This window comes from Plecotus auritus (genome assembly GCF_963455305.1).
Source record: "Plecotus auritus genome assembly, chromosome: 8".
In the NCBI taxonomy this organism is placed as follows: Eukaryota; Metazoa; Chordata; class Mammalia; order Chiroptera; family Vespertilionidae; genus Plecotus; species Plecotus auritus.
Genome location: NC_137782.1, coordinates 102,954,823 through 102,982,477, shown reverse-complemented (window position 1 = coordinate 102,982,477; position 27,655 = coordinate 102,954,823). Strand labels below are relative to the sequence as shown.

The 27,655-nt window shown below is 52.0% G+C and overlaps 1 protein-coding gene across 1 annotated transcript; it reads left to right on the top strand.

Moving 5' to 3' along the window:
- Positions 1–1,439: 1,439 nt before the first annotated feature.
- On the top strand, positions 1,440–27,452 carry IL18RAP (interleukin 18 receptor accessory protein). Its single transcript, XM_080684558.1, has 10 exons — positions 1,440–1,600; positions 2,080–2,401; positions 2,493–2,676; positions 8,998–9,148; positions 16,177–16,242; positions 18,379–18,502; positions 21,526–21,677; positions 23,229–23,366; positions 25,619–25,792; positions 26,440–27,452. Exons 1-10 carry the CDS (start codon positions 1,531–1,533, stop codon positions 26,853–26,855), a joined length of 1,797 nt encoding a protein of 598 aa, XP_080540684.1. The 5' UTR covers positions 1,440–1,530; the 3' UTR covers positions 26,856–27,452.
- The last annotated feature ends 203 nt before the right edge of the window (positions 27,453–27,655 follow it).

Here is a 27,655-nt window from a genome sequence, read left to right as displayed (position 1 = left end):
CTCTTGGCAAGTGTCCATCCCCTGATTGCCTTTGCCCGGCTCCTGCACTGGAAATCCCCACCTGTCCTTGTTGTGCTCTGAGTTAGCTGATCTCTCTCCCCAGGCCCTGGTCTTGGCTGCCCTCCATTGCCCTGGTCTTGAACAAAGTCTTCCTTGCTGTTCTAATCAGTGTCAAATAATTTTTTCTTTAACATTGTTCTCCACACAGTCAGGCCCTTGAGAACAGGGGCTGTACATTTTCATTTGTCCCCTCCCCAGTTTGCCTGAAACAGGTGGAAGTGTTCTCGGAGAAGTGTTAGCTGAGGCCGGGGTTAACATGTCTTATGTCTGTAAGCCCAAGAATAATGCACAGCTTATTCCTATGTTAGTGATAATAGTCAGAACTCTCAGAGGCACAGGAAAACTGTTCTATAGGAAAATTACTTTTATTTTTCCACTCAGAATAAAATAAAAATCAAATATTACCCACTGCTATGACCTGAATGTCTGTGTTCCCCCAGTCTCCTAATTTATATGTTGAAATCCTAACCCTCAAAGATAATGCCATCCTAGTGATGGTATTAGAGGTGGGGCCATAGGGGGTGTTTAGAAAATAAGTATGGAGCCTTCATCAATAGGATTTGTGTTCTTATAATAGAGACTCCAGAGCCTTCCATCAAGTGAGGTAATGGCAAGAAGGCCGGCTTATAGGCCTTCACCAGAGCCAGTCATGCTGGCGCCCTGATGAGGGCCCCCATGTTCCAGGACTGCAAGGAGGGCGTTCCTGCTTCATACCCATCCTGTGGAGCCCTGGATGGACCAGGGCCCTCCCAGGGCCCTGACCTCTCCTCTCTTGTAGGTGATTTGAAAATCCCAATGGCCACCCTACCAACAAGGGACTGGCCGCTGGAGGCCCAGCCCAGGTTCCTACACTCTCTGCAGTGAACCGTCCTCATTTTCCCCTCAGAGGCTTGGTCTCAATGCCATCCAGCAGCAGCGTTTTCCTCTTACTTGCGACACAGAGGCCAGCATTCTGCATTCGCTGCAGTTACCACAAACCAGCAACGTGCAGCCACCCAGACTTCACCACCCGCTCCCCAAGTGTGGGGAGGCTAACATTCTCACTTAACATGTCATTTTCTTTTCAGGAAAATTTTCATTTAATTCTTTCCAAATTACTCATGGAAATGTGCATACGAGGTGCGACGTGGAAAGAAGAACCGTGTGAGGAAACGGGGTCAGAAGGACGCACTGCCTGCGCCACAGGCCCTGTGATGCCGAGCTCTTGCAATGCTCTCCCTCCCGGAGATGTGGGAGGAGCACAGCTGCACACCCCCTGGATGCCACGCACACGTAGACATGTGGCCACTCGCTGGGAAGGACCTGCCCTGTAGAAGCTTCCTGTGTGACTTGCATTTTGCTCACAGTTTCGATTTCTTATCTCCCACTTCTTTACAGCAATGAAGAGGCTTTGCGGGGCGGACTCTGAGTCCCAGCGCACCCCCGGCCGCCACGGAGAGCTTCCTGGGGGAGCCGGACCCTAGGCGGAAAATGTTCTATTTGGGGTGGATCTTTCTCTGGTTTGTCACAGGAGAGAGAATTAAAGGGTTTAATATTTCAGGTAGGGGCTTCACTTTTCATGTCAACACTGAACCTTATGGTCAAAGTTTAAAGTGACAGATAATTTGATATATCAGTAGCATGACACACTAACACAGAACACTTCTTCTTACAAGTAAGGGGTTGTAAGAGGAGAAATTATTGGGGTGAACAGCCTTCAGCTGATACCAAGTATTGATGGGAACCCAGTTACTCAGGTGGGTGTTGGGTGGGAGCAGGAAGAGGAATACACAGGCTTAGCTGTCTAACTGCTCAAAATAAAATTAAAAAAATAATCAAATATTACCCACTGCTATGCTGAAGATGCTGGGGTGCTGAAGAAGCTGGGGTTCCCTGGGGGGGGGGCGTTAGCAAGTAAACTTCCTTTTCCCACAAAATGGGGACAGTGAAGTGGAACGATACACAACTATTCTTTGTAAATATAAGTCAGTTTCATCCTTGAATGCACTTCTGTGTTGCTTTGTTTATTGTGGTTTTCAGGTTGCTCCATAAAAAACTTCCTTTGGATATACTCTGCGAAGAGCACCGAGGAGTTTGTCTTATTTTGTGACTTAGCAGAGCCAGAGAAATCGCGTTTCCACCACAGAAACCCACTCTCACCCACCCAGGGCCCTGAACGCCGGCCCTGCAGTGGTGGCGAGGGCCTGTCTGATGCCCAGTGGTACCTTCAACCTCGGGAAGGAGGTGCATTACAGGAAATTACCAGAAACCAGTCTCACCTCCTCCTGGACAAGACGACCCTGCGTTTTTTGACCGTGGAGAAGAGCAATGCTGGGTCATATATTTGTAGGCCCAGGATTAGGTATGTCCCAAACGCATTCTTATCTGAAAACATCCCCAGCCCCTCGTGTCTGGGTCTAATCTGTGTTCACGGGACATGCTGCCTCTCCCAGGAGCCCCAGCGACGAGGCCTGCTGTGTGAGGATGGTCCTGGAGGTGCGGCCCCGGGCCGACCTGTCCTGCACGCGCCCTGTGCCCCGGACGCGCTACCTCCGTCTCGGCAGCACAGACTCCATTCACTGCCCCAGCCTGGGCTGCCAGGGTGGCGCCCCGAGCCCAGAGCTGACCTGGTACCAGGTAAAAGTGACTTTTCCTAAACTCGTGCAGGATGTGGTTTTCAGTGGCAGCATCTCTGTCCATACACAGAATCGTGGGTGTCAGGATGTCAGGCCCAGAGCTTCCCCAAGGCTGGCCTTGTGCCTACAAGAAAGACCTACTTTCTAAAATGGCCTTGTCCCAGCCGGCCACAGGACGCTGTCCCAGCTGTCCCAGCGCCCTTCCATCGTGCCAGGAGACTTCCTACAGGTCAGAGGTATCATGTGGAGTAAGACAGTTACCGCAGCCGGCCAGAGCAGTGGGCAGGACCGCCTTTGGAAAGCAGTGAGAGTTTTCAGGGGAGGGAGCACCCAACAAGTGAGAAGAAGGGCTCTGGGGGAACTGGGGAGTAGAGCCCTTTCCTGAGTGGCAGCTCTGGGTGGCCCTGAGGGACAGGCGAGACCGGGAGGCGGGCGTGCAGTGCTAAGAGGAGAAGGCAACGGGGCCAGAAAAGGCAAGTTCCGTGATGATCGTGAGTTATCAACCACAGAGCAAACACTTGGCATTCTCCTTGTGCTTATGGGTTACCGAGTGCCACAATCTATGCCAATGCTCCCAGCATCGCCTCCAAAGCCCCTGCTAGCCGGCCCCTGGACGCGGAATCAGGGAATAGAATTTAAATGCCACTGCACTAGCAATAATCATTAAAGTCCAGTACTTTGCCTTAAAAATCATGTAAAACTAAATTTGACTTCAAAATATGTCCGTTTGTTAATATAAAACATAATTTTAACTTGCCGCTGATTGATGTCCAGCAGGCAGCCTGCTTGCTGGGTGGTCCCGTGCACTCCCAGACCCCACAGTAGAGGCGTGGAGGGGGCGCCTGCTGGTGAGAGCGTTTTCCACTTGGTTCTCCTGAGACCTGGGGACAACAGGTGGCCGGGTGCTTTATGGCCTTTGTAGAAATACCTACTCAGGGAGGATGAGTGATGCCATTTGCATTTTAAAGTGACACTGAAAATGTGCTGGCTTCAAAAACTCCCAGTTTGGGGCACTTTCATTTCACAGCCTCTAAGATGAGGTTAGTAAGGAGTCCATGGTTCTGTTCATCCTTTTCAGGTCTCTCTTAAGAACTAAACTCCCTTGGCTGGTGAGTATTGTAATCGGATGACAGAGGTCTTGCTCTACCCAGGGGGCTGCTCCCAGCCCCGTAAAGAGGCTTGCCCCGCTTTTCAGATAGAAGTGCACACCTTGAAATGAAAGGCCATTTTCACTTTTAGGTGAGCACCAGCCAGAGCGGCTGCCAACTTCCTGCAGGATCGTAAGCAACACCCTAAGGCTGTCTGACGTTTACTAAGAAGCTTCATTCACTTCTCTAGGGCTTTCACTGCATGTTTCAGGATGTGTCAATTGGGGAAAAGCATCTGTTCTAAGCGCAGGTAAACAATGCCTGCTGTTAAAATTGCACCTTCTGAAGCAGCTTTGGAGAGGCATGGTTTAGGACCTAAACCATAAACTTTAGGTTATGTTTATGTATTACGTGTGTGTGTGTGTGTGTGTGCAGTTCATACACACACATGCACACAGACATGCATACCTGGAGGTTCACAGACCTCATGGATGCAGTGTATTACTGAAAGTGATGCTATTAAGCAGGAAATAGCACCCAATGCTCCTTTCTCTCATGCCAAACATCAGGTACTCAGTTGGTGGGTGGCTCACACCCATTGCAGAGCAGATGGCACTAACGCAGGCACCCTGAATCCAGGTGGAATTGCTCTCTGTAACACACCTTTACTCCCATTAAAAGATACATGTTAGAGCAAAATGTGTATAAATGGAATGTTGTCAGTTGATTGCAACAAGTGACAGCGCAGCGGCCCTCGGAGGGAGTGCGGGATGGATGCTGGGAACAGGAGCCGGCAGGCAGCTCCGGGCTGGGCAGAGGGTCGTGCCTGGTGGAGTCAGCGTGGACTGTGCGCACAGGCGGCAGGCTGGGAATGTGGTAGTGTTACTAGCTCCCTGTTGATGTGTTTGAACTTTACAAGTGTAAGTCCTGACTCAGGACCCAGGGGGAATAGAGAGAAAATGTTGAACCCTACAGATATTTTCAAGGAATTTTAAGAAGATCAAATGATGTAACTGGAGGGTGTGAAAGGGTGACTATCACATTTGGGGACTTTATGGCTCAAAGTAAACTCACAGCATTTACCAAACTGGAGAAAGTAGCCACTCATTCAATTAGGGGTGAGAAGAAGGAGCTGGACACACAGAGTCATTAACAGATGTGAGAGCATCGCGTCCCCGGGAAGACAGGACCTGAGATATAGATGCATCAGAATAGAATAGTAAAGTCTCCGAGTAGGCCACACTTTCTTTGCTTTGTTCTTCTCCTTGCTCTACACATTCCTTTAAAAGTCCTTTTACCCTGGCAGGTAGTTCAGTTGGCTGGTGTGTCATCCCATACACCAAAAAGGTTCTGGATTCGATCCCTGGTCAGGGCAAATACCGGAGGCAGCCAATCAGTGTTTCTCTTTCACATCGATGGCTCTCTCCCTCTCTTCCTCTCTCTCTAAAATCAATTTAAAAATATTCTCAGGTGAGGATTAAAAATAAGTAAATAAAATAAAGGGTGTTTAGTGTCCTCAGCTTTATTTTCATGCCTCGGTTCTCTCCAGGACTTCCTGACACTATTCACACAGGTTCACATTGAGCTGCTGCTCCTTCTGTATCTGTTTATTTTCTTTACATTGGAACAAAACTAAGAATTCCCTGTGCAGCCCCCTAGCCCCTGTGTTTCCCACCTGACTCATTTGTGATTTATTATTAGAAAGGGGTTTCCATCATTCTTAACACAAATTGCTTATCTCTTATCTCTTGTCTTTGATGTTCCTTTTATTTCCACCTCATAGTCTTAATGGTACATACTGAGCCATACTTACATTTTTATGGAAAAAACTAGAGGCCTGGCATACGAAATTCGTGCATGGGTACAGGCCCTAGGCTTGGCCAGTGATCAGGGCCATCTTCCCCGGCTGCCAGCAGCCAGCCCCGCCCCCCGCTGCCACCCACCCCTTGTTCCCCATTTGCCATTGGGCAATCGGAGCCCATGGGCCTGGGGGGGAGGGGGATGTACCTCGAGATTGGCTGTTCCCACCCGCTTGCCAGCCTGTCCCCCAACACTGGTCGCCCTCTGTGTATGGAGCGACCAGCGGGGCAGGTGCCTTGGCCTGGTGCCACTGGTGTCTGCAGTCACCCACCCCCGGTTCCCCGTACCCCATCAGGCAATCGGAGCCTGCCCACTGGAAGGGACTGAGAGGTTGGCTGGCAGGCCCCGATTGGGCGATCGGGGCCTGCGGGCTAGGGGAAGCTCCTGTTTGAGCATCTGCCCCCTGGTGGTCAGTGTGCATCATAGCTACAGGTTGCTCCTGTTTGGTTGATTTGCATATTACCCTTTTATTATATAGGATTAGGTCCACTTTTTTATCACTCATCTTCCCTTGCTCAGCCAACATCTTAGTTCTAACTCTGCCTTCCCATGTGATTTACAACAACCTCCACTCTAATTTCTGTTCTTTTATGTTGTTACTGTGTTGTGCAGAATTCTGTCTCTGACTTTTATCCCATGCTCTGAACCTTCCTTTTAAAGGGTTCTTGATCCTTGAGATCAGCTGATAGGTTGTTTAACCTTGTCTGCCCCACTACTTGGCCTTGGTTTACTTCACATGGCAGCTGCCCCTCCAACCAGTTCTGCCCCCACCCCCAGCAACTTGCCAACCTCCTGGAAATTCCTCCTGAGCCACAGGAACCACACCAGAGAGGTGGAGTGGGGAATCCCTGACTCTACAAGTCAGCAGGCAGCATGGAAGGGGAATTCCACAATCAGAACTGGAAACTCAAAATCAGAGTAATTTAGATAAATTTCCAGTGCTCTCACTGACTAGCTCTGTGTCACAGAGTAAAAGACAAAGTCCGGGAGCTCAGGCTCCTCGTCTGTAAAATGGAAAACAGGATCTATGCAAACCCAGCCAGAGAAGCCTTTGGACAGTCAGATGAGCTGACACACGGGAAAGCACTGTTTGGGCTGCGTGGATGATAGGCTCTCACTGTTACCATGTTTCCCTGAAAATAAGACAGTGTCTTATATTAATTTTTGCCCCCAAAGACACGCTAGGTCTTATTTTCAGGGGATGTCTTATTTTTCCATGAAGAAGAATACGGTACACATTTATTGTTAAATGAAAATAAAGGAAATTTATTACCTGTATACAGTACGGTAGTACGGTAGTTGTCAACACAAACCAGACAAACTGTGAATCCTACAGTATCAAGAATTTACTCATTTATTCAATGACAATCATGTCATCATCTTCTGGAACATCATCATAACAATCCAATTCCTGAATTTCCTGGTGAATTTCTTGTGACTCCATTTCTTTCAGAATCAGTGGACCAAATCTCTCATGTTTAGCAATAGCACTGTCTTTAAATGAGTACTTCTTGTCAAGGTAGCCTGCTCGCAGTGCATTTGCAATGCAACTGTCAGTGATTTTCTCCCATGAATTCTTCACCCAAGTCACAACTTCTTGCAGTTTAGGTTTCACAAAGTCTCCACGCTGATTTCTCTCCATTCTATTTTCAATGTAGTCATTAATTTCCATGTGCAAATTGTTTTTGAATGGCTTGTTTATTGCAATATCAAGAGTCTGGAGATAGGCTGTCATTCCTGCGGGAATCGTTATCTGATCTATTTTTCTTTCATGAAGAAATGTCTTCATGTCTTTAGCGCGGTGAGTGCTGGCTGCATCCCAGACTAGCAGACCTCTTTGGCTCCCTCGCATAACAAGTGGCAGCATTAAATCGACCCACTTCCTTATAACTGCTTGTGTGGCCCAGGCTTTTTCAGTTTCAGGAATAAAAACGCCCAAACCACGTTCAATCTTTTCTTTCTTGCCCTTAGAAATGATCAAAGGTGGGATTTTAGTGCCATCCAGACGAATTGCCAAAATACAGGAAACACGTGCACTTTCGTAAGCAGTGGAGGGAATGTACGCTAAGGAGGCACCCTGCTGTTCAATTGTTGTTTGAGATGATTGGCCCATAAACACTGCAGTTTCATCCATAGCAATCATGTTAGAAAGATTGTATTTAGAGAAGTCAGCATCATCAATAAAGGACTTGAATGCAAGTGCTCGCTTAATAACTTGAGTATCTTCCAACCTAAACAATGTTGTAGATCTTCTTAAAGACAGTTCACTTCGCTGAAGGAAATTATCCAGCCAGTGTTGTGATGCTTTGAAGTCTTCGGGGGCTATGTCAAACTGTGGTGCCATTGCAAGGGCAAATTCTTGAATCTGAGCCCTATTCACAACCAAAGCCTTTGCTCTCCTGTTAGAACCCATTCACAGATCAGGTGTTCCAGCTCGGAAAATAATGGTTGCCGACCTGATCCACACTTGCGCTTTTTAGCATTTCCCTTGTCCACTTGTTCAATGAGGTTACCATACTCTGCTCACCATTTTCGGACCAATCGGATACTCAACATCTTCTCTTTGCAGAAAGCAGTAAGATTTTGGCCCCAAGAGTCTTCCACGATTCCTTTCTTGTACTCCACGGAGTAGCTTTTTCTTTTTGCACTCATTTCTAGGGGTAAAAAAAAAAAAGAATTGGGGTATCAAGGTGGGGGGAGGGGGATCACTCAAAATGACACAGGGGGGATCAGAGGGGGGAATCAAAAATGGCACAGGAGAATCAGAGGGGGGATTACCATTTTAGTAACCCCTTTTGATCCTCCTGTGTCATTTTGATTGTCCCCTCTGATCCTCCTGTGTCATTTTAAGTGATCCCCCTCCCCCCACCCCTGTGCCACTGAACACCTTCACCAGACATCCCCCCTACCCCTTTATCAGACATTTACCCCCTGGGGCCTGCCTGGGGACTGTCACTGGGCTTGCTGGGGCCTGGATCTGGGCTGGAGCAGGGTCTGCCACTGACTGAGAACCTCATCATGAAGGCGGCCGCGAGCATCAGGTAGTGTCACCAGAGACAGACCAGCACTCACCACCTTCACGGCGTCCCGTCCGCTCTAATCCTCCTGTTCTTCTACACGCATCTGCAAAAGTCTCCTCCTCTCTCCCACACAGCATGATGGTATGTAGACGCCTCTTATTTTAAGGAAGAACTTTGCAAGGACAACTTCCGAACAGAACCTTTTCCTCGCTTGGGGGTGACTGTTGTGTGCTCATCTCAGGTGGGCTGTTCCCTTCCGTGGTTCAATGTGTGAAGGCTTCTGAAAGGCACAATTCGTCTAAGAACAATTCTCCGGGGAAAGAGCTTTACTTGACTTTTTTTCTCTCGGATTAGAATGGAAGACTGCTCTCTGCACAGAGGATCAACCCACTGCAGCTGGATGTGATCTATGACTACCACCAGGGCATGTATGCCTGCGACTACACTCAGGCCGATGATGCTGGGTCCTGGACAGTCAGAGCTGTTGTTCAAGTGAAAACCATTGGTAAGTGACATCTTGGTTTCCAGATTTCATGTGTGAATCCCAACTACCCAGTTAAAGTATCTTCCTGAGGTTTTGTGATGTTTTCCTTTGTGGAAAACAAAAAGAGGTAGACATACAGTGTCATCAGGAAAAGCATTGAATATCACAAACATCAGTTTTCCCATTAATCTAGAGTCATTCTCCAGGGAAGGCTCATATCCAAGTTGTCCCAAGTTGGGTTTTCCATGCATTCCCTGGTTTGTTTCTATAATAAATTTTAAAATGATATCAATAATTCACACAGAGAAATAGCTGACACCCATGTACCTATCACCAACTTTAACACTGTGAACATTTTTCCACAGGCTTAAAATCTTGCTTTTTATTTAAAGAAACAAAACCTAGATACAGCTTGAAGCCCATGCCATCATCTCTTCCCTTTTTCCTCCCTTCCCAGATGTAGTTTACCAGAGGCCCGGTGCACAAGATTCATGCACTGGAGGAGGGGGGGGCCTCAGCCCAGCCTGCACCCTCCTGCAGTCTAGGAACCCTCAGGGGATGTCCAACTAATGGCTTAGGCCCGCTCCCACAAGCTGTTAGTCAGACATCCTTAGTGCTGCTGCAGAGGTGGGAGAGGCTCCTTCTACAGCCGCTATGCTTGCCAGCAGAGAGCCCGACTTCTGGCTAAGTGGAACTCCCCCTGTGGGAGCAGACTGACCACCAGGGGGCATCTCCTTCATTGAGTATCTGCCCCCTGGTGGTCAGTGCATGTCATAGCAACTGGTCGTTCTGCTGTTCTGTCAATTAGCTTTTTATTATATAGAATATCCTTTCTATTTATGCTTTTTTTACATATGTATGTGTCCATTCATAAAGTAGAGTAATGTTCTATGTTATAGAATGTGATTTGTGTTATTAAGCACATGATGTCATTCTAAGGTATTGTTTTGCCAATTTACATCTTCATCAGCAGTGAACAGATTCCTATTATTCCCAAATTATTCTTGGTGTCCTCAGACTTTATTTTTATTGGAGCCAAGTGGGTTCTCTTATTTACATCAATTTACATTCCCCTGCATGCTAGTGAAGCTGAGCATCTTGTCATGTTTATGGCCCAGGGGCTTATCCTGCTGAGAGTTCTCTATGTTTTGGCCCAGTCATTGCCTTGGCTCAGCCCATTGGACCTACAAGTGTCAGCATGAATAAACTAGTCAGTAATGTAAGCATGGCCATGTCAAAGCATTACCAAGGCAGTAGCCATGTCTTGTAGGGAACAGCTACCAGGTAGCTGATTTATCTCTTGGACACATATTACTCAGTTTTGCCTCCTCTCCTTTAACTGTGAGCCACAAGCTGCACAGGCAGCCTGGCCTTGCACCGGCTGCCTCAGCTCTGCAGTTCCATGCCAACGAGACTGCTCCCTGCAGAAGGAGACAGAAGCAAATGCCCTGCGGGCACCACTTGCCCCTCCAGGTGGCCCGTGGCTGTCCTTCCCACAGGCCTGGCCCCTCACCCTTTGGTCCCCAGGGGCAGACCGGCTTTCTCTTCCCTGAGGACTCCTTGGATCACCTGTGGCATCTCGCTCAATCAAGCCTGGTCTGTCCTCACTCATGTCTTCCTCGTTCACCCTGAGAATCCAGTCTGTGTGAGGCACGGGGCTCAGCACTGTGGATGTGCAAACAGTACCTGCACCCTCCTCTGGCCTCCAAGAACTTAGAACTCGGCACTGTGGATGTGCAAACAGTACCTGCACTCCTCTGGCCTCCTCTGGGGATGGGAACCAGTCACCAATGGAGGCGGGAAAGATGCCACTCCGGCAGAGGCAGCAGCGCAGGGAGTGTGGGGAGACCGTGCGGCCCAGGAAGAGCCAGGGGCAGTAGAGGGCGAATGTCTGCAAACAAGACTGACAGACACTGTCCCTGGGAGCAGGGACTTCACCCGGGGAACAGTAGGGAGCCATGGAGGGTTCTGGACAGAAGAGGGTCGGGAATAGATTTGTATTAAATGGAGGTTACTGTCCACTGTGTAGAAAAAGGGTTTGTGGGGGGAGAATGGAGATGGGAGAAGGATTAGGAGGCTGCTGCAGTCAAGCAGGCATGGCTGATGGAGAGGGAACTAGGATGGCCAAGGGGATGGGGAGAAGCGGATGGACTCAGTATTTACGGGGTATATCTGAGAGGATGAGGAAATTGTAACTGAAGGAGAGGGGAGAGGATTAGAGCCAGGTTGCAAGTTGGACAACTAGGTGGGCTTTACATATGTACTGAGAGGAGAGCACAGCACAGCTTGCACAGCACACACGGCACACATAGCACAGCAGAGAACACACAGCACAGCACACACAGCAAGGCACACACAGCACACACAGCACAGCACACACAGCACACACAGCAAGGCACACACAGCACACACAGCACAGCACACACAGCACACACAGCACAGCAGAGCACACACAGCACAGCACACACAGCAGAGCACACACAGCACAGCACACACAGCACACACAGCACAGCACACACAGTGCACACAGCGCACACAGCACGCACAGCACAGCACGCACAGCGCACACAGCACAGACAGCACACACAACACGCACAGAACAGAACGCACAGCAAACACAGCACACACAGCACAGCACACAAAGCACACACAGCACAGCACACACAGCACACACAGCAGACACAGCACAGCACGCATAGCAAACACAGCACACACAGAACACTCAGCACAGCACGCACAGTAGGCACAGCACAGCATGCACAGCACGCACAGCACAGCACACACAGCACAGCACGCACAGCACACAAAGCACACACAGCACAAACAGCACGCACAGAACAGCACACACAGCACGCACAGCACAGCACGCAGAGCACACAAAGCACACACAGCACAGCACACAGCACGCACAGCACAGTACACACAACACACAGAGCACAGTACACACAGCACACACAGCACGCACAGCACAGAACACACAGCACAGCACACATAGCACAGCACACACAGCACACACCGCACAGCACACACAACGTGCACAGCACACAGAGCACAGACAGCACAGCACACACAGCATGCACAGCATGCACAGCACACACAGCACAGTACACACAGCACACACAGCACGCACAGCACAGAACACACAGCACACACAGCACAGCACACACAGCACAGCACACACAGCACACATAGCACAGCACACACAGCACAGCACACACAACATGCACAGCACACAGAGCACACACAGCACAGCACGCACAGCATGCACAGCACGCACAGCACAGCACACACAGCACAGCACAGCACACACAGCTCACACAGCACAGCACACACAGCACACACAGCACCGCACAGCACACATAGCTTACACAGCACAGCACACACAGCACACACAGCACACACAGCACAGCACACACAGCACACACAGCACAGTACACACAGCACAGCACACACAGCTCACACAGCACAGCACACACAGCACAGCACGCACAGCACGGCACTCACAGCACGGCATGCACAGCACACAAAGCACACACAGCACAGCACACACAGCACGCACAGCACACACAGCACACACAGCACAGCACGCACAGCACACACAGCACACAGCACAGCACACACAGCAAACACAGTACACACAGCACACACAGCAAACACAGCACGCACAGCATGCACAGCACACACAGCACACACAGCACAGTATGCACAGCACGCACAGCACGGAACGCACAGCATACAAAGCACACACAGCACACACAGCACAGTACGCACAGAACACACAGCACGCACAGCACAGAAAGCACAGCACACACAGCACACACAGCACAGCACACACAGCACACACAGCACAGCACACACAGTACACACAGCACACACAGCACACATAGAAAACACAGCACACACAGCACGCACAGCACACACAGCACAACACAGTACGCACAGCACACACAGCACACACAGAAAACACAGCACACGCAGCACGCACAGCACAGCACACACAGCACACACAGCACAGCACGCACAGCACACACAGCACACACAGCACAGCACGCACAGCACACATAGCACTGCACACACAGCTCACACAGCACAGCACAGAACAGCACGCACAGCACACACAGCACACACAGCACACACAGCACAGCACACACAGCAAACACAGTACACACAGCACACACAGCACGCACAGCACACACAGCACGCACAGCATGCACAGCACACACAGCACACACAGCACAGTATGCACAGCACGCACAGCACAGAACACACAGCATACAAAGCACACACAGCACAGTACGCACAGAACACACAGCACGCACAGCACAGAAAGCACAGCACACACAGCACACACAGCACAGCACACACAGCACACACAGCACAGCACACACAGTACACACAGCACACACAGCACACATAGAAAACACAGCACGCACAGCACGCACAGCACACACAGCACACACAGCACACACAGAAAACACAGCACACACAGCACGCACAGCACAGCACACACAGCACACACAGCATAGCACACACAATACACACAGCACACAGAGCTCACACAGCACAGCACGCACAGCACGCACAGCACACACAGCACAGCACAGCACGCACCGCACACACAGCACACATAGCACACACAGCACAGCACACACAGCACACACAGAACACACAGCACAGCACGCACAGCACGCACAGCACACACAGCACACATAGCACACAGCACAGCACACACAGCACGCACAGCACAGCACAGCACAGCACACACAGCTCACACAGCACAGCACACAGCACACACAGCATAGCACAGCACAGCACACACAGCACACAGCACAGCATGCACAGCATGCACAGCACACACAGCACACAGCACAGCACAGCACAGCACGCACAGCACGCACAGTATACACAGCACACACAGCACAGCACGCACCGCACGCACAGCACAGCACACAGAGCACAGCACAGCACACACAGCATAGCACACACCGCACACACAGCACAGTACGCACAGCACGCACAGCACAGCACACAGAGCACAGCACAGCACAGCACACAGAGCACAGCACAGCACATAGCACAGCACACACTGCACACACAGCAGACACAGCACAGCACGCACAGCAGACACAGCACAGCACACACAGCACACACAGCACACACAGCACGCACAGCACACACAGCACGCACAGCATGCTTAGCACACACAGCACACACAGCACAGCACAGCACGCACCGCACACACAGCACACATAGCACACACAGCACAGCACACACAGCACACACAGAACACACAGCACAGCACGCACAGCACGCACAGCACACACAGCACACATAGCACACAGCACAGCACACACAGCACGCACAGCACAGCACAGCACAGCACACACAGCTCACACAGCACAGCACACAGCACACACAGCATAGCACAGCACAGCACACACAGCACACAGCACAGCATGCACAGCATGCACAGCACACACAGCACACAGCACAGCACAGCACAGCACGCACAGCACGCACAGTATACACAGCACACACAGCACAGCACGCACCGCACGCACAGCACAGCACACAGAGCACAGCACAGCACACACAGCATAGCACACACCGCACACACAGCACAGTACGCACAGCACGCACAGCACAGCACACAGAGCACAGCACAGCACAGCACACAGAGCACAGCACAGCACATAGCACAGCACACACTGCACACACAGCAGACACAGCACAGCACGCACAGCAGACACAGCACAGCACACACAGCACACACAGCACACACAGCACGCACAGCACACACAGCACGCACAGCATGCTTAGCACACACAGCACACACAGCACAGTATGCACAGCACACACAGCACAGAACGCACAGCACACAAAGCACACACAGCACACACAGCACAGTACGCACAGCACGCACAGCACACACAGAACACACAGCACTGAACACACAGCTCACACAGCACAGCACGCACAGCACGCACCGCACACACAGCATAGCACAGCACAGCACAGCACACAGCACAGCACGCACAGCACACACAGCAGACACAGCACAGCACGCACAGCATGCACAGCACACACAGAACACACAGCACAGCACGCACAGCACGCATAGCACACACAGCACACACAGCACACACAGCACAGCACACACAGCACACACAGTACAGCACGCACAGCACGCACAGCACACACAGCACACAGCATAGCACAGCACAGCACAGCACACAGCACAGGACAGCACAGCACAGCACATAGCACAGCACACACAGCAGACACAGCACACACAGCACAGCACACACAGCACACACAGCACACACAGCACAGCATGCACAGCACACACAGCACACAGCACAGCACGCACAGCACACATAGCAGACACAGCACAGCACACACAGCACGCACAGCAAACACGGAACACACCGCACAGCATGCACAGCACACACAGCACACACAGCACACACAGCACTGCACACACAGCTCACACAGCACAGCACGCACAGCACAGCACAGCACACACAGGTCACACAGCACTGCACACACAGCACACAGCACAGCATGCACAGCACACACAGCACACAGCACAGCACAGCACGCACAGTACACACAGCACAGCATGCATAGCACGCACAGCACTCACAGCACAGCACGCACAGTACACACAGCACAGCATGCACAGCACACACAGCACAGCACACACAGCACAGCACAGCACGCACAGCACTCACAGCACACAGCACAGCACGCACAGCATAGCATGCACAGCACAGCCTGCGCAGCCTGCTCACCCAGCGCAGACCCGAGCCCTACCCCCATGGCCTGCAAGAAAGTGCCCAGCAGACATGGATTTGTAAAAAGCTACCATGTTGCCAGCACCTGCAAAACGATGTTGCAGTTATTTTGGAAGCTCACTTTTCACACAGAACCCAAGTTCCTAGCCTCTGGAATGTGAATAGAATCTGCAGTGTGGCTGCGCGTGCAGATGCTCAGCAGGCAGGCTGCAGCTTCCCCTGCAAATAATGCTTTTTCTCTTCCTCTGTTAGTGAAAAACACCACCCTCAAGCCGGACATTCTGGAGCCTGTCCAGGACACCCTGGAGGTGGAGCTGGGTAAGTTGGGCTGCGTGTCACCCTAGTGGATACTGGGACTCAGAGCATGTCCCAGTGTGATTTGATATAAGGAAGAGAGAATCAGATTCCAGTCCAATAGAATGGGATGTGGATGGGGCTCAGCCGCTGACTGGTGCTGTCTCCTCATAGTCACTTACCCTGACTTTCAGCTGTTAGGTGTATAAATTGGCAAAACTGTGCTGACCTCCCACGGCCGCACTGAGAGTCTAGGCTGGCGGCTGTTAGGCGGCGGTGCCTTTGACACGATCAATAGGGTTACGCTCTTTCTTACCCAGGAGGCCCATAGGCGTGGTGACGTCTATAAAGTTAACCAGTTTACCAACTTGAGTAGCATTAACCTTTAAAAAGTACGATAACTGCTGGCCTTTAAGGTGCTTGTAGGAGAAGGCCACATCCCTGCCCACTCACTGTACTTTCTAGAGCAGCGCCTTCTTTTGCGCACAGGGCCAGTGGCCCTTCTACAGTCCTTTTCACTCGTCAGCTTCATTAGCATCCACATCTCACCAAACAGCCAACTGCGCGCTGCACTGTTTAAAACCAAGGACTGGCTGCTTCCATAAAATAAGTATTATTTTACATGTGAACTATTTCTAATAGAAATGTGAAAATAGTGCTGTGTTATGGTAAGAGACCGCTAGGTGGTGGTAGCAGTATATCCTGATTATAAGATAGCAATATGGGCAACAACACAAGAATGGAAGGACAAAAGAAAGAACAAAAATTATTTAATTAAAAAATAACAAAGTTACATATGGAGTCAGTGAATTTAAAGTATTACTAGGGGAGAAACATTAATAAGGCGCAAAGATGAGTTTTCCAATGGAATCTCTGCCCGTCTCGTGGTTAGGTTACTGAGGCTGAGGCAGTGCATCGCTGGGTAGCTCTTGGGAGAAAATGGGGAGACAGGCTAGTGTGCAAATCCATGCACACCCATCGTGAATGGTCCACAAGCAGTTACATGCCTGAATGATGTCTTCTTTGAACTCCATGCCAGTCAGCTCGTGACTTGTGCTGACCGTGTAAATATTGGTCAGAAAGATGCTCTTCACCTTTTACTTCAGCAGCAGTGGAGGCCGAGCCAGTGCAAAACTTCACCTTTTCCTCTGTTCCCTCAAACCATGATGGGGCCCTGCGTGCTCTGAGCAAACCAACTTTTCGTTTTAAAAACAGAGAGTTGTGCCCTAACCGGTTTGGCTCAGTGGATAGAGCGCCGGCCTGCGGACTGAAAGGTCCCAGGTTCGATTCCGGTCAAGGGCGTGTACCTTGGTTGCGGGCACATCCCCAGTAGGAGGTGTGCAGGAGGCAGCTGATCGATGTTTCTCTCCCATCGATGTTTCTGACTCTCTAATCCCTCTTCCTTCCTCCCTGTAAAAAGTCAATAAAATATATTTAACAAAAACAGAGAGTTGTTTTTACAATGGAGGGACCTGGAGAGCATTATGCTGAGTGAAGTAAGCCAGTCAGAGAAAGACAAACACCTTATGATCTCACTGATATGTGGAATCTAATGAGCAAAATAACCTGGTGAACAAAATGGAAGCATGGAACAGACTGACAGAGGTCAGGGGAGGGACTGGAGGGAAGCATGAGAAGAGAGTAGCCAGGAAGCACCTATACAATAGCCATTGACACAGACAGCTGGCGGTGAAGGCCTGGGAGGGGTGCTGGGAGCCAGGTGCCGGGGGCAAAGGTGGGGTAGGGAGAAACGGGAACAGTGTCAACAAGAAAAAAGAAATAAAAATAAACAAAAATTTTTTAAATAAATAAGGAAGGAATTTGGTTCTGATAATGCCCTTTTGAAAAATAGCTAATATTTTCTTTATTACACATTTATAATACAAAATCTTTTAATTGGTAGAAACATTCTTTCACAAAAATAGAACAACAACAAACAACCAAAACCATAGCCCATGTTTGCGATCTCAGCGTTGCCACTGCAGACGCGCAGCTGGCTGCCTCATTTCTGCAGAGAGGCGGGTGGGCAGGCTTGAGGCCCTTCCCGGCCCCACTTTGCCGGCGGCCTGTGGGCAGAGAGCCGCATCCGCAGGTCTCTTGCTGCGCAGGACAGTGTCCTCATGGCTGCCTTCCTGTCTTCTGCGGCCCCTTCATTTGCAGGAAAACCTTTGACTCTTAACTGCACGGCACGATTTGGCTTTGAAGAGCACTTCACACCGGTGCTAAGATGGTACAGCAAAGATTCTGGCCAGGAGTTGGAAATCCCAACAGAGGAAGGAAGAAGGTAAGAAGGAAATCAGAGGACTATGTTCTTTGCAGCCCACATGCATGCTTGCTTCCACCTTCAGAAACCTCTGCGATGTGCACACAGAGGCAAACACGCAGACACACACACACACATACACCACACACACATACACATACACCACATACACACACACCACAACACATACACACACACATTCACACACACCACATACATATACACACACCACACATATACACACACACATACACACCACAAACCAAACACACACACACACACATACACACACCACATACACATACACACACTCCACATACATACACACACCACACACACATACATACACACACCACATGCATACATACACCACACACACATACACACATACCACACACACCACACACATACACCACACACACACCACACACCACACACCACACACACACACCACACACATGTACACACCACATACACATACATACACACATACTACACACACCACACATACCACACACACACACCACACATACCACACACACACCACACACATGTACACACCACACACCACACACACACCACACACATGCACACACACAGTGCACACACATGCACACATACACACACTCCACACACATACACACACCACACATGAACACCACACAGACCACACACATGCACCACACACACGACATACACACACCACACACATATACACACACATACACACACCACATATACCACACACACATACACATAACACACATGTACACACATGTACATAGATGTACATACCACACATACACATACCACACACATATACACACAAACATGCATAGTACACACCACACACACCACACACCACACACATGCACACACAGCACACACACATGCACACATACACTCCACACACACATACACACACATACGCACACCACACATGAACACCACACAGACCACACACATGCCCCACACACATCACACACAAGACATACACACAGACCACACACATACACACACACACCACATACACATACACTCCACACACATACACACACCACACACACATACACACACCACACACACACCACACACATACACACACCACACACACCACACATACACACATACCACACACACATACACACACCACACACACATGCACACATACACACTCCACACATACACACACCACACACACCACACACACATACACACCACACACACATCCATACATACACTCACACTACACACACCACACACATACACACACATGCACACATACCGCACACACATACACAGACACCACACACACATGCACACATACACACACTCCACACACACCACACACATACCACACACACATACACACACCACACACACACGATGGTGTAGCCAGGAGCACCAGCTCGTCGTGAAAATGAGTCACAGTGCATGTTAACTTTAACCCTGGGCCAAATACAGCTTCCGACAGGGCCATAGAGTGAAGTATCTAAGTTGCTTTAAAGTCCAATGTTTAGCAACAGTTTGTTGTGGCTGCTTTAAACATCAAGCAGACAAGGAGACAGACAGTAGCCCAGGCTGCTGGAACAGAAGCAGCGTGTCCGACAAATGGGGGGATGCTGTCCCCCAGGCCTCTGTTTCCCCGGTGCCCACTCAGCATACCCAGGTCTCCAGGGTCATTACAGCCAGAAAGTGCAAAATGAGGAAATGCTGCATGACCGAGGGGTCTGACCAAAGCCTCCGTGAAGTGAGGACAGTGGCAGCAGTGCAGCCTGGGAAGGGAGGCTCGGCAGGGGTCTGTCTTGAAATGCTTGGAAGCTACTCTGTTTTCTGAAATCTAGACTTAGTTTGTTGCTCTCAAGAGCACAGAACCCAAATTATTGGCCAGAATGAACTGGGAAGACAATTTTGCTCCATAAAATGGAAATCTCTAGCCATTCGGATCTACCCAGCTCCTCACAGAGCTAGACACAGGGCCCTGAGGTTGAGGGCTTGGGGCCAATCTGCCAGGCCTGCGCTAAAAGATACAGTTCTTCGTCTTTCTAAGATCTGTTCCACAGTACCAGTCTGTGATTAGCACCCCTCTGATTTGTAAAACATTTCAATAAACAAACATAACCAAGGACAGGTTTCTGGAACAGTGATCAGATTTAGTAGGAACTTCTAACACAAGGAAAGTCATTGGGTCCCCTATTAAGCTGATACTGCATCCAAGTTCAAAGGAGTTGAGGATGACAGAGGGTGTGCTCTGACCTCGCGGCCTCTGTGGGGCTGTTTCCCACCCATCGGCAACGTGAGCCTGTGAGCGCCACCGTGCCCCCTGCAGCCCCCGCCAGCCCCCTGTGAGGGGCGCACAGGGCAGGCGAGACGCTCAGCACGTCTCTGGCCGCATGAAGCGCTTCGTGGGGAAGCGCTGGTGTTGGGGTATCCAAGCAACACCGCCTTCACTATCATGCATGTAAACCAGATTTCTTAGGGTGAGGCCAGAGGGGAAACTGGCAACTTTAGGGAATCCACATTGTGAGGAAATAAAGGCTCCCACTCCTGCTGGTCCTGGATAAGCCAGGGCACAGGCCAGGCATTGGGTCCCATGACTGGCAGCATGAACTCGGGCTCGCCTCCCGCACCTGGTCTGCATTGCTGGCCAAGTTAGAAGACTCATGCTGCACTTGTGGGCTTCCTGTGAGGTGCAGAGTGGAGGGACCGCAACCCCCTTTTGTGCTAAGACGCCCTGATACCGAGTAAGCCCTCCACAGATGTCATAGATGTTAATAAATTCTCGTTAGCATCTGTTCTCAGGGAAAGTCTTAGAGTAAGCAAGGCCAGCGGAGGCCCACAGGCAATTATACCCGAGTGTAAGCTTCGAACGATGCTTCACAGATTCAATCATTTAAGCCCTCCCAACCGCGTTAAGCTGGGACACCTCCTGCTGGCTGCCCCCTATCTCTGCAGAGGCCGATGCTGGCCATCACATGGTCCCGAGACTGCGAATGGGTGTCGTTGTGTGCCCTGGGCAGCTGGGATGTCTCCTCCTTTCCTAGCGTGAAAGCCACGGTGGAGGCAGAAGTCATCCAGCGCACAGTCCACTTGGACAGAGTTGCCCAGAGTGACCTGCACAAGACGTTCATCTGCTTCGCCCAGAACTCGCTGGGGAACGCCACGCAGCCCCTCCAGCTGAGGGGGAAGAAGGGAGGTACGCCGGGCACAGGGCCTCCCCCGTGGGCGGGCCAGGGTTTTCCTAGGACCTAGGCAATAGTGCTGTGGCGAGAGCAGCGAGACACGCTGTTAGACAGTCTTCTACGCACTTTGCTGCTAAACTCAAAACTCTGACCAAGTCCACACAGCTAGTCAGTTTCACATCAGTGACCCAGACATGGCCTCCTTAACCAACATTTTGCGTATTGGGGCTCTGTCGGAAAAGCCCATCTCATTTTCCCCTTCATTCTACAAACAACTGGGCGAGCTCCAGGCAAAGGCCTGTGCTAGAACCTCGGTCCCTCCCTTATTTTCCTTTCCGGCTTCTGAATCCAGAAGATGTGATGATGGTCAGGTATTGGCGTCTGGAGGTGAGAGAAAGTGATTCTGCTCAGCATCGGGAGGATATGCTTATATCACAGATCATAAGGCTTTAAAGCTGGATGGGCGTTCCAGTGAGAAATAGCTTGTAATTCTTTTGAGACGACGCTCAGAGGTGAAAGTTATATCATTCATTCATTAATAATGATTCTAGAACAGCAGACTGTGGATGCTCACGAGATTTAAATAAGACAACCTTTGGCTCTGGTCCCCGTGGGCGCTCTGTAAAGGTGTGTCTCCTACGTTAGGTGTGTGGAGGGTGTGCCAGACGCACCTCCTGGCCGCAGGGAGCATAGACTTCAGTGGGGACGGTTGTACCTGGAACTAGTTTGCAGTGAAAGGGTGCAGAGCACGGGGCAGTTCCCGGAGAAAATAAGTAACAGTGGCTCTGACCCGCTTCCCAGGCGCCTGCCCAGCACCTGCCCCCTCCCCCAGGTTCACCCCACTCAGTGTAAGATATCCCTCAAGGTGTGGCTGATGGCATTTCAACTTACAAGAGGAAAGTTCCCAGCGGCAGCGATGCTGATGGGATAACAGGGTGGAGAAGCTGTGGGTGGGCGCACAGCACCGGGTGCTCTGCATTTGCTCACGGTGCTATATCCCTGTAACCAGACAAACTTGAGCCAATGCAGCAGAGACAGGGTGGAATCCTAGATGAGCTTTTATTCCAATCCTGCTGGCAGCACGGGAGAGCAGCAGGTCCCCCACACACATCTGCTCTGCCCCCCATAAGCTGGCTGCTTACAGTGGGTAGAAGAACAAGATTATATGGGGAAGTAGGAATTACAGGCATGGGGAAGCGGGCATGGGATAATCTTACAGGTTACAAGCCATTCGGGCTGGGGGGTTCACAGAGGGTGGGCGCTCCGGGCGCCCTGGGACCAGATTACAGGTAACAGGGGCTGGAGGTAGCAAAGAGCAGGCGCCTCCGGGACAAAGTGCCTCCGGGACCAGGTGCCGGGAGGTTGTAAACCTTTCCATAATGACACGCAGTTCTTGGAAGAGGACAGGCTGCTCTCGATGTGAGCTCCCGTGCCCCAGGCCTGCAGCTCCCAGTCAGGAGCTTCTCTGAGCAGAACAGAACCGTCCGCTTAACAGAGCAGGATTCATAGCTCTTATCGTTATCGTTAGTTTCCAATGTTCTATCCCTGCCCCTCCCCACCCGCAGTGGTGCTCCTGTACGTCCTCCTGGGCACCATCGCCGCCCTGGCCTGCGCGCTGGCAGCGGGCGCGCTGCTCTTCGCATACTGGATTGAGGTGCTGCTGCTGTGCCGGACCTGCCAGGACCAGGACGAGACGCTCAGGGGTAAGAGCCGCCCGCTATGTGTGACTGTCCCTCTCAGAACTGGCTCAGGCGCAGAAGCCCCAGAAATGGGTGTTCCCTGATGCCTAACCTGTGGCCCTGCGGCGAGCCCCGAGCCCCGGGCTGCTGCATCTGCACCTGAAGGCAGCCGGCGGGGAAGGGCTCCTCCCTCCAGCCCTGGGGGCTGCCATGAGGCTCACACAGGTTGGACCTGAAATGGTCTTTCTGCTGACGGCGAAAGAGGTGCCGGGGGGAGGGGGGGGGGGGGCAACCCCGCGTCTTCCTCCTGCAGAGGGACTTGAGACTGCACTTTCCATCACAGGGCGGGGCGGCGGGGCGAGCAAGCAGCCTCGCTGTTGTTACCTCGCGTGAAGCCGGTCACAGCAGCCCCACAGCCAGACAGTCTCGCCCCTCAAACTGAGCTGCTGGGCAAGGGCAGAGCTTGGGCAGGCCCCTTCGTGTCACCTCGGTCAGCCTGACCTGTACAACGAGGGGCTTGACGCTGGTGGGAACATCCCCAAAAGTGTGACGTTCTGGGAGCTGCGAGTGCCCTGCTGTTGGCGAAGTGCCATCCACGCCCCTAACAGACGCGCCGCTTCCGTGTTCTCTGGTCCCTGGGCCCAAGGTTAGACTGTCTGTAGTTTTAGCAAATACCTCTCCCCTGCTGGCCTCCAGGCCAGCCCTTACCTGGCAGGAGCCCCACACCCGGGCCAGCCCTTACCTGGCAGGAGCCCCACACCCGGGCCAGCCCTTACCTGGCAGGAGCCCCACACCCGGGCCAGCCCTTACCTGGCAGGAGCCCCACACCCGGGCCAGCCCTTACCTGGCAGGAGCCCCCACAGCGCTTCCCCACACGAGCCACTCGGGAGGGCTGTCAGGTCTCTGGGAGCGGTGAGTGAAAAGCTCCCCCTCACCTTCCCTGAGACCATCACTGAGACACTTACTAGAAACCCTTAGGCAAGAGGGCTGCTGAGATTTATTTAAAACAAAAGTTAGCCTTTTTGAATTAAGCCAATATCTGATCAATGCCTTGTTTCCCTGGACAACCTCATGCTTCTTCTACTAAAATGCTGCTTGTCCTGAGGCTCTACAGCTTGTACCCGAGAGTCGGCCAGCGGGAAACTTCGCTGTGCCTGCTCTCCTCTCACTTCCACGGACACATCAGTAACCTGGTATGGGTGGACGGGCACCGGGCACAGCCAGTCAGTGCCCCCTCTGGCCAACCCAGTGTTTTCCAGCGAAATGTTTCCTTTGATGTTGGTGATGAATACACCGAAGTTTAGAACGTCAGAATTTTGAAGGACCTAACAGGTTGTCTAACACTTCCACGCTCTAATTTTATTACCAAAGATACATCATGTTTTCTGATTATAGAAAAATCCTAGTTTGCTGGACTGGGAAGGAATTGGGGCAACCGTGGCATGTTCCACATGAAACTGCACAGCACGCACCTGCCGCCGCACCTGAGCGTCCACTCCCGCCGGGGTGTGGCTGCCGGGAGCAGCACCTGGCCTGGATGCCTGTGCCTGCCTCCCTGACTCCAGGCCCCTCCTCCCTCCATCCCCAGGGACCATAGGCCACAGGGAGCCGGTGCACTTCTGAGTCGCACCAGCAGGGGTTCTGTTGCTACCCGGTGACAGTTACCGGGTAACTGTTACCACCGCCCCGTGCGAAGCGCTAGGTGTTCAAGCCCAGAGCCAGGGGTTCACTTGGGAGATTTTCCGCCACTTTCAGTTAGTTCGTTAGCGCATCCCGGTCATGAATGTGTGTTTGCAATCATTTCGTCAACAGAGACCTAAACATGTCCTGGGGCAAGTTCCATCGCTGTAGACCCATGGAGAAGGAGGAGGACACCGATCCGAGCTGCTTAGGGCCAGACATTAGCTTTGCCTGTCCGCTACCTCCTGCGACCCGACCCTGCCAGCAGCCGCGCGGGTCCGCGGTCCTGGTGCAGGGTTAGCGGTGTGGGCGCTCCCGCGGCGCTGCGCGGGGCTTCCGCAGGCGCGGCCCCTGGACTGGGCGCTCCCGCAGACCCCTCCCGCGTGGCCACCAGCAGCCGCGGAGGCCCGAGAGCTCCAGAACGAGAACCCACTCAGACTCCCGGGCAGACAATGAGCACCGCTCCCAGCTGGTTTTTATTTTCTTTAATCAATTCAGTAACGACCCCAAGTCCCTGCTCCGTACCCGTTCCGTTTGCCATGTTTCGAGCACATGCAGGCGTGCGTGGCTTACACTTCTATCGCCCTCTTCTCCAGATAAAAAGGAGTTTGATGCTTTCATCTCCTACGCGAAGTGGAGCGCCTCTGAGAGCGAGCCCGCCTCGCTTGTGAGTGAGGACCGCCTGGCCCTGAAACTGTTCCCCGAAGTTCTGGAAAACAAATATGGCTACACCTTGTGTTTGCTTGAAAGAGACATGGCCCCAGGAGGAGGTAGGCCCTGCCCCCAAGAAAAGTGATAGCGCCAAGGGGCGGTTCAGTGTTGCGCTCTCCGCCCCCCCCCCCGACCCCCCGGGGCTGGCCCCTCCTGGGAGGGCTGTGAGCTTAGGGCTCCAGGCCACAACGCTGAAGAACCTGGGCAGACACGTGTCCATCACTTGAGCCTCCATCCCAGGGGAGAGGAGTGGCCCCGGGGCCTCCATCCCAGGGGAGAGAGCTTCCCTGGCTCCTCACAGGAAGACCCTGTCCTTCCCAGTGGGTGGCCCCTGAGTGGGGATGCTGCCGGCCACAGACGCAGCACGGCCCGGCCCGCTGGCTGCTGGAGCCTGGGCCCGGCCTACGCCTTCTCCACTCAGACCTAACCAGGGGCTGGACGTCCCGACCCTCCTGACCCCGCCCTGTCCCGACCAGCTGTGCTCCTACAGGAAGTGGCCTTTGAGGAGACAGCAGTGGGAGAACTGCAGACGAGTCGCTGGGCAGTAGGGTGTATCCCCGCTGCGGACAGGGAGGGGTAGCCCGTGAGGTTAGGGGAGCAGTCCCACTCCACCTGGCAGGGAACCCCTGCGTAGGTCTGGGGAACCAGGGTTATTGTGACTCAAGGTTTAGCCTACGAATGCAATAGTTAAATCCTTTCTTTCCAGTGTACACAGAAGACATCGTGAGCATTATCAAGAAAAGTAGAAGAGGAATCTTTATCTTAAGCCCCAACTATGTCAACGGACCCAGTGTCTTTGAACTGCAAGCAGCAGTGAGTCTTGCCTTGGATGATCAGACGCTGAAGCTCATTTTGGTAAAGTTCTGTCCCTTCCAAGAGCCAGAGTCCCTACCTGACCTGGTGAGGAAGGCTCTCCGGGTTTTGCCCACAATCACTTGGAGAGGCTTCAAGTCAGTGCCTCCCAATTCCAGGTTCTGGACTCGCATGCGCTACCACATGCCCGTGAAAAACCCCACGGGGCTCCCATGGAGCCACTTAAGGGTTATCTCAAGGGCTTTCTCACTGGGACGACTCAGTAAAACAGAGACCCCTGGGAGGAGCTCCCAGCCTAGGCATTGGTGACCTGGCCTGCACACACAACTCCCTCCAGCCCTGGTGAGCAGAGAGACTGCCAGGCAGGACACAGCCTGGATCGGGCTGATCTAAAGTGGATGGTGCTCGACCCCCTGGGTTGTTGCTGGGGCTGGGCCTCTGCTCTCTTGGACTGGACAGAGGGAGAGGGGATTCTCCAGACACTGCAGACACTCAGCACACTCCCATGACTTTCTTAGTGGTCAGCAGCACTAGCAGATGCGTCCACTTTTATTGTGTGGCTATGGACTATCATGTCTACTATGTAATGTACATGTACATTTACATATATACTAGTGGCCCGATGCACGAAAGAAGATTCCTGCAAGAATGGGCCTTTGTTTCCCTGGCTGCCGGCATCGCCTTTGCTCTGGCCGGAGCAGCCTTTCTGCTCCAGCCCGGAGCCACCTTTCTGCCTTCCCACACTGCCCAGAGGCCTGGAGCAGCTGAGGTGGTGCGGAACACCTGAACCATCGCCATGGCAACAACGCAAGCATCCTACCGCTCAGCACCTGCATATGCAAATTAACCCACCATCTTTGTTGGGTTAATTTGCATACTCCTGATTGGCTGGTGGGCATCACGAAGGTACGGTCAATTAGCATTTTACTTTTTTATTAGGTAGACTAGAGGCCTGGTGCATGAAATTTGTGCACTTGCGGGGGTTCCTCAGCACGGCCTGTGACCTCTCGCAGCCGGAGAGCCCTTGGGGGATGTCCGAGTGCCGGCTTAGGCCCTCTCCCTGCGGAGGAGTGGGCCTAAGACAGCAGTCAGACATCCTTAGTGCTGCT

Bases quoted from the DNA above. Each gene is read 5' to 3' on its own strand.
- IL18RAP (XM_080684558.1), top strand. From the start codon at position 1,531: ATGTTCTATTTGGGGTGGATCTTTCTCTGGTTTGTCACAGGAGAGAGA. The intron at 2,402-2,492 runs GTATGTCCCAAA...TGCCTCTCCCAG, and splicing joins ATTTGTAGGCCCAGGATTAG to GAGCCCCAGCGACGAGGCCT. The intron at 23,367-25,618 runs GTAAGAGCCGCC...CCTCTTCTCCAG, and splicing joins CCAGGACGAGACGCTCAGGG to ATAAAAAGGAGTTTGATGCT.